This window comes from Homalodisca vitripennis, chromosome 1 (assembly GCF_021130785.1).
Source record: "Homalodisca vitripennis isolate AUS2020 chromosome 1, UT_GWSS_2.1, whole genome shotgun sequence".
NCBI lineage: Eukaryota > Metazoa > Arthropoda > Insecta > Hemiptera > Cicadellidae > Homalodisca > Homalodisca vitripennis.
Genome location: NC_060207.1, coordinates 36,254,316 through 36,270,278, shown reverse-complemented (window position 1 = coordinate 36,270,278; position 15,963 = coordinate 36,254,316). Strand labels below are relative to the sequence as shown.

Genomic DNA, 15,963 nt, shown 5'->3' with positions numbered 1-15,963 from the left:
AAGCAAGTATCAAATAATCTTAAGAGTCAATGACATGTATCACGTGTTACACAGCACTTATCTAGAACACCCTGAGTTTATTATTATCAAGCAAGTATCAAATAATCTTAGAGTCAATGACATGTATCATGTGTTACACAGCACTTATCTAGAACACCCTGAGTTTATTATTATCAAGCAAGTATCAAATAATCTTAGAGTCAATGACATGTATCACGTGTTACACAGCACTTATCTAGAACACCCTGACTTTATTATTATCAAGCAAGTTAAAAATATAAGAATCAATACGCACAGATCCCACATGTTATCAAAACGTCACATAGTTTAGCTGAATGTGTACTCAGGCTATACATCCTGTTAGTTATTTGTGTTTAGTCCGAATTAGTGGTTTTGAATAAATCTTGACTTTAATCACTCTACAATTTTATCTATTACTCAAAGCACTTCTTGGTGCAACTAGGCAGAGCTATGTTTTGTTATATATTTACATTTGTATAATTATTTATAATGCAGGTTTAAATACATACAACATATTATGATTGTCTAAGGCAGTTTTTATTTTTGTTGGATTATATATTTACAATTATACGATATTCTACAAAAAAAAATATGCAGTAGTAAAGTATTAAAATTGGCCATTTTTACTTGTTATAGCATAAGCAAACTAATTTTATTCTCTATTCATACACAACTCTAAATTGGCTACTGTATTTGAAAAAATGTTTAGTTTTTCTACATAATAAACTTACTGTAGTTTACATTAACTATAAAACTATTTAGATAACCCAAGAATAAACTGCAATGTTATTTTAAGGAACACATTAATATTTTACTCATGCGGCTCAGTGTCAAATGAGTACAACCTTTCCAAAGCAACAAAGTCGTCATCAACCTCTTGTCTGGTAGTCTCCACAGACCCGTACGCATAACACAGTTGTGTTCTGGTTATTGAATTGTGTTGTAACATGATGACATCACTTGAGCATCACTCGGTGATTTACTTCTTTGAGTATTGTATGAGGAGAAAGAGAGGAAATAAGGATACAGCAAATGGACTATATTAAAATGTTATATTTATGAGATTTAGGCACCCTGTTGAGGAGGAGTCTGCCATCATAGCTGAGCGAAGCGAAACACCAAGGATCAGCTGAAGACCATTCAACACAATATACAGAATCTTCATGCTGGTCATAAGTGGCAAGGACACCATCTTCCATTCTCACCTTGGTATCATCGTCGATAGGCTCAGATGCGATAGAAGCCACGCTTGTTAGCAGCACAACACAGTCGCTACTGGATGTCACCACCAGTTGGTCATGAAAGTGATTGTACCGGAGGCACCATACCCAATGTGAGTGGTCGGACCGACTTATGATTGCCTCCCCAGGTTTTCGGAAATCCCAAAATTTGCTGCATCCATCGTCACCACAGGTCCCTAAATAGTACTGTCTGTTTGGATTGAAGTCCAGATCTCTATAAACAGCAAGAATTCAAATTTGTTCTTTGAGATAATTGTCACACAAATGTTACAAATTTGGTCATAACATGCTTCATAGTTACATTATTAAGTCAGTGAAGTCCAAGCAATCTGAATTGATGTCTCCTATTATTTACTCTTGCAATATTTACTCTTTTTACAAAAAAAATACATCTAGCTCTAAACAATTGAAATATTAGGTTTTTCAAGTCAAAATAAATGTTTAAAGTGAATATGTTTTGGCAGAGTAAAAATATAGACATTTTGTACGAAACAAACTTTTCAAAAATGTCACAGAATAGAATAAAATATTGTCTTTGTTTAACACATTCACTAAAACTAGTCATGTTCCGACTTGAGGACAGCCGGTACAGTAGTAATGTGTCACTGCAATCAATATGTTAAAAAGACATATCAATGAGACATAACATTCTATTAAGCTTTCAGAACTGTTTATTTCCTATTCAAATTGTCATAGGACTCCATATACTACATCATAAGTGCTTTCACCAAGATTACTATGGACTTGGTATATATAGTTTGTTTTATGTTACTGGTATTGTTGAAGCTATTAATTCAAATATTATGGAATGTTACAGAGAAATTTGGGTATTTCATTGGTATTGATAAAAACTGTTTCACTCTCTGACTTCAGTGCTCTAAAACATTGCTCTTCAAACTTTAACTTATTCTGAAACGAATTAGGAGATTGCAAAGTATTTTATAGTGTCAATTCTTTTCAGGAGTGATAACTGTACCATTTAAAAAGAATATGCCTATGATGTACCTGTTATTCAATTGGGCACATGCAAAGCCATGAGTTCTAAGTAATTATATATTCTTTGTTAAAAGTTTGTTTTGACAACGGAAGAATTGTGAAGGGAACAGAAGGTTTTGGACATGTCCTGTTGTTCCTAGATAAATGTACTTGTGTTTCAGTGTACTTGTGCTATTGATTTCTTATTTCACTAAATTATGACAAATGTCCAGAAAAATCCTGTTCTCTTCGATGCTCTATCAAAGTTTTCCATTGAATTTGATAACATTTAGCTTTTCATAATCTGTAGCACCTCTAATAATCAAGAGTACCTGACTAGTTGGGCATGAGCATTTTCTATAACCCAGGCTTGTTTATTGCCAGCCCTCAGGTCCCAGCCGCGCACAGAACAGTCACTGGCAGTTGTGAACTGTAGACCACTGTGTTGAGGGTTCCACTTGCCTGTTGTTAGCTTCGGATTGCCTGAAATTTCATTTTATTTATTTATGTACAAGTACATACAGTATGGTAAAAAAGTCCCGGAACGGTTTAATATATTTTTTACCAATATAGATAAAGTAATGAGACTTAGTATATCAATAATAGCCATAAATGTCTAGTTTTTTAAGGTATTAAAACTTTTTTATCCCTTATGGGGGACGGCCCACGAGGAGTCAGACAAAATTCTTAAATAGCAGCATAGGTCGAGTTTTATATCAAATTAAAGATCTTAGTTAGTAGAACACATTGCCGCAAACCGGACCTCAAAAGGTTCACTCTAACTGAAATGGCGGCGTTTTAAAGTTATTCGTCATTTATCTGTGATGCGATGAATTAGTTCTTCTGTGTTGGCAACATTCATTGCAACAATGGGATTTCTGGGATAGTGTATTGGTCTTGAAAACTCATTAGTGTTTACATCCTTTCTATTCAATGAAAGTTGTTTTTGAAAGTTCCTGTTGAAAGTCCAACTGCAGGGTCATTAACTGTGTATCTTATCATTCTGAGGGTAGAATGCGTTTAGACAGGAAACTTAATTTTCCTCATGAGCTGTTACAAAGTCGATCTTAAGTTATGATTTGTAAAGTGTAGATTGGGTTTAATTTAATTGTTAACAGTGACTAGTTGTGAATCTTGTGATAGGGATGTCTCTGACTGAGACAATAAACCTGCTTATGATGAGGGGGTATGGTGACCGTGTACGATCATATGACGAAGTTGTGCATTTATTTAATGACACATTTCCGGACCGGCCACCAATATCAAAGTCTACCGTCTGTAGAACAGTCCAACGATTTCTAGATACCGGCAATGTTAAAGACCGTCCAAGAAGTGGTAGACCTTTATCTGCTACTGACGAAAATACATCCATAGAAGTATTACAAAGTTTCATCGAAGAGCCACACACATCAACAAGAACTGCAGCAACTAATCACAGAATAAGCCATGTTTCAGTGTTAAACGTTTTAAAACAAAACCACTATTACCCGTATAAGGTCAGATTGGTCCAGGAGCTTTCGGAAGACGATTTCGACAGAAGAGTGGAATTTTGTGAGACAATGATGAATAGATATGTACAAGATCGAAATTTCTTAGCAAAAGTTGTATTTTCAGACGAAGCTACCTTTACACTTCATGGCGATGTAAGTAGGCATAACTGTCGTTATTGGAGCGACGAAAATCCTCACTGGATGAGGGAAAGCCATACCCAGAAACCTGAAAAAGTTAACGTGTGGGCTGGGATTGTTGGCAATCATATTGTTGGACCTTTCATAATCAATGGAAATTTGAATGGGGTGACATATGAATTGATGTTGAGAGAAACCATTATACCGGCTTTACGTGCTGTGTTGGGTCGAAGTTATAACACAGTATGGTTTCAACAGGATGGTGCACCACCTCATTATGCTTTACAAGTACGAGCGCTGCTTGACAGAGAATTTCGCAATCGTTGGATAGGACGTAGGGGAGCAATAGAGTGGCCACCTAGATCACCTGATCTAAATCCTCTTGATTTCTTTTTATGGGGTTATTTAAAACAAAGGGGTTTTTTAACTAAGCCTGCCAACACAGAAGAACTAATTCAGAGGAAACTCATCAAATACCTCCTGAGATGATTCAAAAAGTTATTGAAGGCTTCTACCACAGATTGGGCTATTGCCAAGAGAAACTTGGACAACATTTTGAACACTTTCTATAACTGTAAGTACTAAATTTTCAATTCTAATTATTAAATTAATGTTATCTTAATGTAAGAGAATGACTTATTTGGATAAATGACGAATAACTTTAAAACGCCGCCATTTCAGTTAGAGTGAACCTTTTGAGGTCCGGTTTGCGGCAATGTGTTCTACTAACTAAGACCTTTAATTTGATATAAAACTCGACCTATGCTGCTATTTAAGAATTTTGTCTGACTCCTCGTGGGCCGTCCCCCATAAGGGATAAAAAAGTTTTAATACCTTAAAAAACTAGACATTTATGGCTATTATTGATATACCAAGTCTCATTACTTTATCTATATTGGTAAAAAATATATTAAACCGTTCCGGGACTTTTTTACCATACTGTATATTTGTAAAAATATTAAAGCCATTTTGGTGAATGTTATGACGACTCAAAATGAATTGAAAAAAGATTTATAATAAATAAGATAATTAATTTTAGCTTATGTGTAGGTAATATAAATGTTTATGTTTAATATGTAGTAATGTGTGTATTGCAAATTCTTGACATTATGCTCGATAACAGACCACTGAGAAGTTAAAGCGTGACTAACATGTAAAATAGATTAGATAAAAAGAGACAATTATTACTAGATTCTTTGTAGACCTAGGATTTGTGCAGTAATACTATCAGGATAGCTGAAAATTAAACAAAAAGCCTCATTAATCCTCCCTATATTCACCTGTAGCTACATGTTTTTTTAGGGATTTTGCAAGCATATGTTAATAATAAATACATGAAATTAATTAAATCATATTTTTCCACAAAAGCTACAGAATAGTAAAATAATAATTAAAATAACTTACAAAGACATTCACTGTTTTTTAGAGAAACAACCTATTTTTGTTTACTTTTTCCACATTTAGGACAGCACAACACTTACTATACTCACTCAAATATAAATCTAAAATATACAAATTTATTCCAAATAAAAAAATATATACAACTCACAAATTTACTTTTAAGAACAAAGCATAGGAATACAAAATGTTTTTGATTGTGTGCCCACTGAAAATTCCTAAAAATCTGGCAAAGACGAACAATAACTTTGACAGGAAAATTTTAAACTAACCAAAGATTCCTTGGTATTACACAAGATTTCTGGCCTGTATTGTGATTAAAAAAACTAAAACGTTGAAATGAAACTCCTCTTTCCCACACTTCTTCAACAGGCAAGTTCACTCTATAGAGTCTGGAAGTTAAGAGAGTTAGTTAAGGGTACTCATGCTGGAACTAAAAGGCAGAAGGTCTTAATAAACTGGATAAAAACTTAAACAAAAAGCTTTCAAGACATGAGAAAACAAGAAACTAGATTAGGTTCCAGAAACATGACCAGATGAATCTAAGATCAGGAAGAAGGCTCGGTATGGCTAACGGCCCAACCACTGGCCAACAAAATAAGGTGGCACCTTAACAGGATGGGTTTCTTTGACAGAGATCCTGTGTGGTACTACACTGTGTGGGGGCAGTACAAGGAGACGGCTGAACACATAGTTTATTACTGTGATGAGCTGGTGGATTAGAGAGAACACAAGCCGTAGGCACACTGGCCAAAGGAGAAATATCTTACAGGGAGCTCATTGGTAAGTTACAGCAATTAAGCTTCTTGAAAGAGCTGGAATGTACCGGACCTCTCTTTTTACTTGGTGGGGAGGGTAAAAAGCCCCTTGTTTTTGGCTAACATGCTTAGGTTATAAGATGCCCCTTTTGGTATTTTATAGATCTACTCTGAAAACATAAGCAGTATTGTTTCAAAAGTTAAGGAGAGCTTGAGTCTTATATGATGTGAATCACTCAATTTTTCAGTAAGAAAGATTCTTATCTTATGCTTTACAGATCCTTGATCCAAAGCCATCTTTAGTATGCTACCATTGAGTGTAATAGAGACATAGGTTACATATATATCACAATTAAGGCTATGAAATTTAATTAAAAATGCCTTAATATGGAAATGAAGTTAGGACTTAAAATTCCCCTATGCCACTTATTCTCTAAACGCTGTACAGGAAGGTTTCAAAGTTTCCTGAGTCGATCAGAGTAGATTTATAAAAAGAGCTTCCATATCCTGTTCTTTCCACTCATCTGTGTTGTTATTACTACAAAGTTCTGCAAGGTTACAGGTAAATATAGGTATAAGTTATCTGTATACCTTTAGAATGAAGAAATCTTATTTGTTAGAATGCCAGAGTATTTCATCCAATAACTAGATTTTTTAGCATCGAAAACACTTGACAATTTATTTTTTCAGAGACATGTAAGGTAAGTTTTTACAGTGTGTGGAAATGTCATGTGATCTTGACTAAGTAATTATTCTTGCTTTCCGCTCTTTTATGTCAGGATTAGTTTTTCTGTGTTGTGTAGGTATTTGATTTTTGGCAATTGATTTTTTAAAGAGTTCTACTGGTCTGGTAATACTCATTTGGAGTATCAGAAGTGTAGGATGAATGGGATCTTCAATTGTAAAAACAATCAATTCATTTTAATGTTTAGATGTCTAAATTACACTCAACTTTAACTATACAGGACATGATGTTTGAATTATTTCAACAGCTTGAGCCATTATTAAGTTAATTTCTATCAGTAAGCCATTGTTCTCTTTTCTTTGTCAAGAAAAGAATGGCAATTGCTACGTAAATATTATTCATATTATTGCCAACAGCTTATCAACTTTTAATAAATTATTTTCCTTCAGCCAGCTCAAGTTAAGAGATAGTAGAGTAAAAACAAACCTTTGCCTTGCATCGTCCCTACAGAGATCAGCTGGGCACTGTCCTGTCCCAAGTCCCATACCAGGAACTTATTATCCACAACTGTAGCTGCCTGTTTCCCATCCAGGGGATTGAAAGCTGTAACCTTAATAGCCATTCCCATTAGTTTAGTCGGTTTACAAATCACTTTCCTCCACTACATGCTAGAATTAATTAGTTCTTTGTTAAGTTAAATATTGGGAATTATATGAGTAACTTAATTATCGAGATATTCATACTATCTTACATGTCTTCAAAGTTTTAAATCACGAGTTTGTTACAGATGTTAGCCAATAATTTTTAATCCCAGAGTTTAAAAAATCTTTTAAGTAATTTAACAAAATTACAAATTTTTTTGCTGAAAAAATATGGAACATATCTCAAAATTGTAATGACTTCAATACCACTATGTTGGCTTTATATGACAGTATTTGTTGCAAAAAGTGTGTATTGGCCATATTCATTTGTTACAGTATAAGGAAATTTTACTCTCAACTCACGCTAAACTTTGAATACAGTACATGAAAAATGTTGCTTTATATTTTCTATGTATTAAACTAACTACAGTCTGTAGCACTAAGTAGAAAAAGACTTATATACTCAGAGAACAAACTGCAATGTTAGTTTAATAGACACCTTAATATTTTCCCCATGCGGTTCAGTGTCGAATGAGCACAACCTTTCCAAAGCAACACAATCGTCATCAGACTCTGGTAGTCTCCACAGGGCTGTGCGCATAACACAGTTGCCTTCTGGGTATTGAATTGTGTTGTAACATGTTGACAGTACGTGAGCATCGCTCGGTGATGATGTTAGTGACCAAATTTCTCCATCTCCGTGTTGGTAAACCTTCAATAATTAAAACAGCTGTTGTATTAGTAAATAGAGATATCACCTTCATTTGCAATTTATTTGAAAAGTTTCAGCCAATAATACTAAAATTGAATATTACACATCAAAGTTTGAAATGCTTAACATTCTAACATTAGTGATTTCTGCAGGGAAGGTTATTTATTTCAAATTGCAATTTTCATTAATTTCCTGTTTAGTTCATTATGATAATAATTGTACTCTAGGTATCATTGTAAATTTTTCTTAATATAATTACTTTTTCCCCCACATTAGTTTCAATTAAAATCCCCACATAATTATAGTTTAATACATATATCTCTTAGTTACATATTCTGTCAATATTTCAATCAAAACATAGAACTATATTTAACATTAAGGTAAAACATCAATGCCAAATTGGATTCACTATTGCTGCAATGTGGTGGGGCAGAGTAAATAATCATGTTTGCCAAACTGTCATTGTTCAGTGATATTAAAATGTGTGTGATACTATCACATCCTTCTGTGTCTGTAATCACCACATATGATTGAGAGTGCGACAAGTTAAATTTGCCTCCAGAATGTGTTATATCAAACACAGCAACAGAATACTCTATTTCGACTCGTTCAGCGATGCACCTTGATGAGTCATATTGAACATTGAACATACTGCAATATGTTGAAGTATTGAAATACTATCTAGATGATGGTGATGACTCTCTACCACCACCTTCACAACTACCGTACAACAATAACAAAATTCACAACTATGACAATCAACGCACCTGTGTCTGGAAATGTAGAGACACCAAAACGACAATTGGGAATCCATATAGACTTGTTAAGAGGTCAAAGCGGTTTTTGATTGTTTGTTTTTTATAATGGAAGGATTATGAAGGTAACAGGATTTCTTTGACATTTGTCACCATTCAGTGTAAATGAAATTAGTAATTCACATTGAAATGAATATTACAAAAAGGTGACGAAAAATTACTACAATTACCTTAATGTATGTAACATTGAACAACAATCTACATAATTTTTCTGTATATTATAATTTGTTTCATTTTATTTTGTACTGTACAAAATATATAGCTTCAGATGGTTGAGATTTACAACCAAGATTATTTTTTAAATAGTTTATTTTAAAGTAATTTTCACTGTCTATATATATATATATATATATATATATATATATATATATATATATATATATAATTTAAAAGCTGTTTTATATATTTTTTACTCTCCCCATCTACAAGCTCTAATTTTGTAGCAACAAGATATACATATCAGAAGTAAAATATTACATACTAAGTTATTTTTGAGAAAAAGATACAATAATATTTTTTTTACTTTTGTATTTAAAAAATAACATTTAAGGATGCCAAGCAATATGATGTCCAACACTTTAAAGTGGTTCGATCAGCACTTGGAGGGTTAAAAGGTAATGATTACCATTATGTTATTGTGACAATCACATGGTCGACTTTTCTTAAGCATTTGTTGAAAGCTGTTCCAGCTATGTGTCGCTTTATTGTCATTTTAACGCTACAGCTGACTTAATAAGTCAAAAATAGTTTGAGTTCATTGTTAAAAACAACAAACATGATCTATGAGTTCCATAGTAAGAAAATATACATGAAGACTGTACAGTACAGCTGTTAGTCATAGCGCATGAGCTAAGAGGTGGGCAGGAGAGAGGGGACTCTTTTATAATAACATCGGGTTGGCAATTTTACCTCCGTTGTAGTTGGTGTACAAGTCATGCATTCAGGGGTGGGACTACATAACTTGCCTGTAATAACGAATTATAATGAATCAATTTGATTGTTGAACTGTAAGTTAAATTTTTTATGCATTTGTTTTATATTACTCTTGTTTCAATAGCTTAATTTTAAATATTTTTCTACTTGTATATTATATTCACCTTTAAGTAAATGTTACTAGTGTTGCTTTTATATATTGTATATTGTCTTGAGGTAGAGAGGGCTACAACAACCCTACCTTCACCTCAAATAAATAAAGACAGTTTCATTTAATTTTATTATTAATCTTCTGAATGTTTGCAAACAAAATAAAAAAAATCAATTGTACTAGATGCTTATGTATTTTTTAAGAGAAATCATAATTATTATAACTTAATCATGATTAAAATTAACTTACCTTGGTATTAACTGCACCTGTATCATCATTTAACTCTACAAGGTGGACCTGATTATTAGCCAACTTAAGGGTTTGTGTTCCCACCAGAAAACGAACTACATCTGTCTCAGCAACTTGGGCTGAAACTGCTCGGCTCTAAAACAAGCAGATAAAGCTTGAAAACGACTGACAACTTACATTTATGTTTTCAAAATAGCCTAATTTCGTTAATACAGTATACTACAAATGGCAAGACATCATTAATCATAATCAAAATTTCTTGATTTCAAAAACATCAAATTTAGAAAGCTTCATTGTTTAGGTAATTTACACAAATTAATAGTCAAGAGTTTACAATTAACGACACAATATCAACAAATAGTAATGTAAAGCAAGACTTAGTCTTCATCTTCACTCTCTCCATGTTATGAATTCTTTGAAGCTGTAGAATGGGTAGTTATGTCGCACCAGGTGATTGCCCTCCTCCTGTGGTCTGTTATTCATGGTTTTGAGCTCTTCTGGTAGGTTGTTTGAGAATTTGCATCCTTTATAAAAAGGATTCTTTTAAAGAGAACAAGTGATGTGCCAGTATTGGCTGATTCCCTGATAGAGTGTAAATTGCTATAATTTTCTCTATACAATACTTGGAAGTATTGGTAGTTTATTACCAGGCTTCCCACAAATTCACAGCTGGCGTCAAGTGCTGAGGTTTACTGGAAATATCAACACCTATTTATGATAATTTACCATTGGGAACAGTAGATATAATTTTGGTTTAAAGTCCTGATTGGCGATTAAATATGTTATAAGAGCTAATAGGACAGGGGCACAGTAGAGTAAATCAAGAGCGGTAATGTGAAATTACAACCATAGGGACAAAATACGAATTTGCTATACTAACCTATTGCTATTGTGTCTCCAGAATAAAACAATATAAGGTTACAAAGGATAAAAATGGCAAATAACGAATTTAAAGAACATTAAAAGTGGAACTACGTTTCTAGCGCAGAGTAATATTTCCTTGTCCACATGGTCTTGTTACATCTTGTTGGCTGCTGACATGCATAGTTTTACCTGTAAACAGTATTTGTAACAGACATGAAACTGTCCACAGATTCTATCCATAGCGAGGACAAATTCCTACCCGGACCTAGTTCCTAACTAAATCCTGACCTAGTTCATGGACTTAACCCATACAAAATATATATTAATTTAATAATGTGAAGATAAATACTAAAAAATAATATAGATTTTAAATCAACTAAGTGTACTTTTATAATAAAAGTATTACCAGTCTTATTGTTGGTAATGCTGGTGTAAATGTGGTAACTTATTTTGGAGAAATAAAGTTTCTTTCTTTCAATAATCACCATTTGTAGCAATTATTTTCGGAACAACAGACAATAGACAAACATCTTTATTTGTAATTTCATTAAGAAATACAATGGCGTCACAATAAATAATAAAAGAGGAATTCTTGGTGTGTAACATTTTTAGTTTTTCTTCAGGTTAGTTGATCGAGGAATTCCTTAATTGAGTAGACTGGTCGTTGTACCAGAAATTCCCAGAGTATTTTCTTTAGTTTTTTACTTAGAGCAGTTTTTATATGATCTGGTAGGGAGTTGATAATTTTGCGGCCAATATATGAGGGTTTCTTGCTGTATTGTGTCGTGTAATGGGCAGGAAGACTGTAGTTGCCTAGGAAGGTCCAAGTCCTTTGTAAACATAACCACAGCATGGATATAGAGTGCTGGGACTGTTAGAAGCTTTAAGGCGTTTAAAGCTTCCCTGCAGCTGTCAACGTTGTTTAGTCCGGCGAGTGCCCTAACAGCCTTTTTCTGGAGTAGCAGGATTTTATTAAGGTTTCCTACAGATGTTCCTCCCCATGAGATCAATCCATACCTTATATGTGATTCAATCACGGCATATTATGTTGTTTTAGCTATTTCTAGATCTCCTATCTATATCATCCTCTTCACCACATATATTCCGGACGATAGTTTTTTAGATAAGTCATGTATGTGATTGTTCCAGGAGAGTTCCTCATCAATTATCAGACCTAGAAGTTTTGCATTTTTTTCTACTGTGATTTCTGGAATTGTTGGTAGTTGTTCCTATTTTCTGCTAAAATTTATCAGTGTTATTTTTAAGGGGTTAATGGCCAAATCATTTTGAAGGCAGTATTGCGGTGCTTTATCTGTTGATGATAGGATATCTGAGTGTAGTTCTTGTGCAGTATTATGTGTAAAAAGAAGAGTTGTATCGTCTGCGTACATTATGGGTTCAACATTTTCATCCCTGATGAAACTTGAGAAGTCATTAGTAAAAAGGATGAACAAGAAGGGGCCCAGCACTGAGCCTTGGGGCACTCCTCTAGTGACTGGGAGTTGTGTGGATCAATATATGCATCTTCTTCCATTTAACTATACTAATTAACACATTCTGAGAAACCTTATAAATTGTCCTGAACCTCAAAAATGTAAGACAATTTTGATAAAACTTTGAATACACTTTCAATACAAAGTCTATTATATTATATTACTACCCTTGTTCTTAGGCCAGATCTATTTTCGGAGCTATATCGATTTTACATGTCAAATAATCAAAAAACATCTATGGATGGTCGACCTCAAAAACGTATAAGACGATTTTGGTAAACCTTTCTAAACATTTTCAATACATAGCCTACTATAATACAGGGTGTTTGAAAAGTATGGGTACGGCTTAATATTTTAAAAACCATAGGTGATAACATCTATAAACTTTGCACAGTGTCATATGGCTATGTAAACTATTTTTCCTTGCTATTACCATGACATGCCAACCATGGGGGGACGGCCCACAGAGGAAAACATGGAAATCTTAAATTGAAGCATGGGTCGAGTGATACCTCATTTGAAAGAGCTCACTTAGTAGAGTTGAATGCCGCAAACCGCATCTCAAAAGGTTTATCCAATCAGAAATGGCGGCTTGTTTTAGGTACACATTGTGAAGTACATTATGCGCTGCCATTTCTGACTGGATCGTCGTATTCTGATGCGGTAGGCGGCGTTTCACTCTACTAACCAATGTGTTTTCACTGACTTTTTTTAATTAGCAAATTATGTCATAAATTTATAACACAATAAATACCAATGTTTTTTAGTTTACACATTATTGAGACACCGTCTACTATACTACAATACAACCATCATTCTTAGGTTGCACAGTCTACTTTCGGAGATATGTCAACTTTACAAGTCAAATCATGAAAAAACAAATCTTTTTTTCTTTTATGAGCTATTGCCATCCATAGTTTGTTGTTTTGGAATGCCAGTTGTCTGTTCTATTTGTCTTCAAATAATAAAATTAATTTGGTTTTTTTTAAAAGGCTGGTTCAGGTTAGGAGTAGTTTATGAACCAGGTTAGAATTCGTGTCAGAGGATTTTTTCTTTCTGTGGTTGGAATCAATGGGCAGTTTAACACTGCTTATTTTTAGTGGCTGCTCTATCATGCTGTTTGATTAAGTGTTAGAATGAAAATTTCAGATATTGCATCATTTTTAGTTAGACATAAAATGTTATGATCCTTTTCTTTATGTAACAAATATGGTAGCCATTGTCCTCTACCATCCTTTTCATTATATATTCTGTGAGTTGACCATTATTTTTATTTATTTATATTTGTCTTTCTTGTTTACAGTTATATTTCTTATTTTTAATTTTATTTGACTTTAATTATGTTGTTTCTTGTGTACACCCGTTGGCCCCTGGATAGGCCACTTTTCCGACATCAATCAGATTAAAGAAACTGAACACTCACATGACCTGAGCTTGAATTTAGGCACCATCTCGAGGATGTTTTACTTTTATTGCCAGAAGTGCAGGGTGGTGCCAGTAAAGCCCGTACTGATGGTCAGGTGGTATTTCGGATCAGTACTATTGTAATGACATTTCAGTTATTATTAAGGCTTTCCTCCATTAGGCTATATATTGTACTACTCCCCTAAAATTGTTTATTGTTGAAATTTTGACAAATGGGTGAAGTGGCTAGAGTAAAAAGTTACCTTATAATAGAACAGTACATCAGTTGGAAAATTGTCTTAAAAGTAGGCTTAAGTTAGTACCAAGAACTTACCGGAAATTCCAATCCGTATAAGCTTATAAGATTGTTTTCTTCTTCCATCACAAATCTGAGATCTAATCAAATTCTGTTGTTAGGTAATTCCAAAATTGGCTTTCTATCTCAAGAGGTATTTTCCAATTTTTCATTATTCTTTAGCGATATACCATACTTAGAAAGGTTAAATCAAATAATCTGCAGAACTGAGAATATTGATATTTTGTCACTCTGAAATAACAATAAATTACATAAGGCCACTCGTTTTCAATCCTAAAATTACTTTTATTTCCACACGCATCCGAATTGTTTTGACTACAATCCTTAAAAAATTAATATAACCATGACATGTTTTTATCTCGACCTGCTGTCAGATTGTGTTTTTTTTTTATTTACACACCACACACGTCTAGATGACTGCGGTGTCGTTCTTTTTTCCATAAACGAACGTGAGGCAAAGAGAGCCGATAGTTATAAGATAACATTTTCATCTAACAAAAATAGGTTCTACCCTTGTGATTGTGACAACTGCAAACGATAGGAACAGTTATAAAAATATTACTGTTTGAAACATGTTATAATGAGTATATTATCCTGGTAATAATAAAACACCTAATATTATATATGTTATTCGTTAAACCAAAGCCATTATTAGAATATTTGTAAATTTTATTGATTATAACTATAAATATTTAGTATTATAGCACTATCTATGAACTGCAGAAATGGCTTTGCCACAAATATTTGTCACACAGCCTTCGTATGGGCGTAGATTATATCTGGTATAAAGTCAAATATTCGATTGAGATGACCTCAACATATAGTTGTGAGGTCAGACTGTTAACAATATATTGTTTCTGTCATCCAATTTTAGAAACAATTTTCAATAGTGTTTATTTTGCAACCTAACATTCGATGATAATAATTTAATTGCAATATTGCATGATAAATATAATGTACTCGGTTAAAGAATGCACAGGGGAAAGAAATGTATTGTAATGCATAAACTCTAATATAAAGTCCAGTAAGCCTAGTAATCGATACTCAAAATAGCAACTCAGTTTAATCATTGTAAACACACCGGATTTTACTTAAATATGCTTAAGTATTGTTTAGGACACTACCAAATTCAGCGAATTCAACTACTGGAACTAGAGTTCACGAGCAAACGCAGCAAACTAAAATATTGTTCATAGCAGTTGTGGTGCAGTTGTTCATAAAAATAAACATTCAGTAACATGTAACTATTTGATGTTTAACATCTGTATTTGAAAATCAAGTAAGGAATTTATAAAATAAGTATTTAATTCATCAAATACCAATCCGAACTAAAATAACATTTTAAATTAATGTTAATTATTCTTGAGGAATTTAAGTGTTTTCCGCTAAAACATATCTTTTGAGGTTTAAAATATAGAAAAGGATAATAATTGTTAACATATGGAAAGCATAAACTTTTCAATATTACAATTTTTAGTTACAATTTTGGACGTCTATTTTCCCACGCTGCTGGTGACGAACGAAATACGCCTATCAGTTTTAATTCTTATCGTATAACAATAAAAAATTTCAGAGGGTATGATCACAAATCCTTCCGGGATTCTTCAATGAACAATGCGGCAACACGCTCTATTGACGACTATTATTAAGTTCCCTCTCGACATATTATCAGGTAATAC

The 15,963-nt window shown here is 33.3% G+C and overlaps 1 protein-coding gene across 1 annotated transcript; it reads right to left on the bottom strand.

Moving 5' to 3' along the window:
• Positions 1 to 1,054: 1,054 nt before the first annotated feature.
• Positions 1,055 to 14,676, bottom strand: LOC124359798 (EARP-interacting protein homolog). The gene is made up of 6 exons (XM_046812843.1): positions 14,303 to 14,676; positions 10,208 to 10,342; positions 7,847 to 8,059; positions 7,193 to 7,316; positions 2,570 to 2,720; positions 1,055 to 1,476 (listed from the first exon to the last, which is right to left on the bottom strand). Exons 1-6 carry the CDS (start codon positions 14,348 to 14,350, stop codon positions 1,059 to 1,061), a joined length of 1,089 nt encoding a protein of 362 aa, XP_046668799.1. The 5' UTR covers positions 14,351 to 14,676; the 3' UTR covers positions 1,055 to 1,058.
• Between the last annotated feature and the right edge of the window lie 1,287 nt (positions 14,677 to 15,963).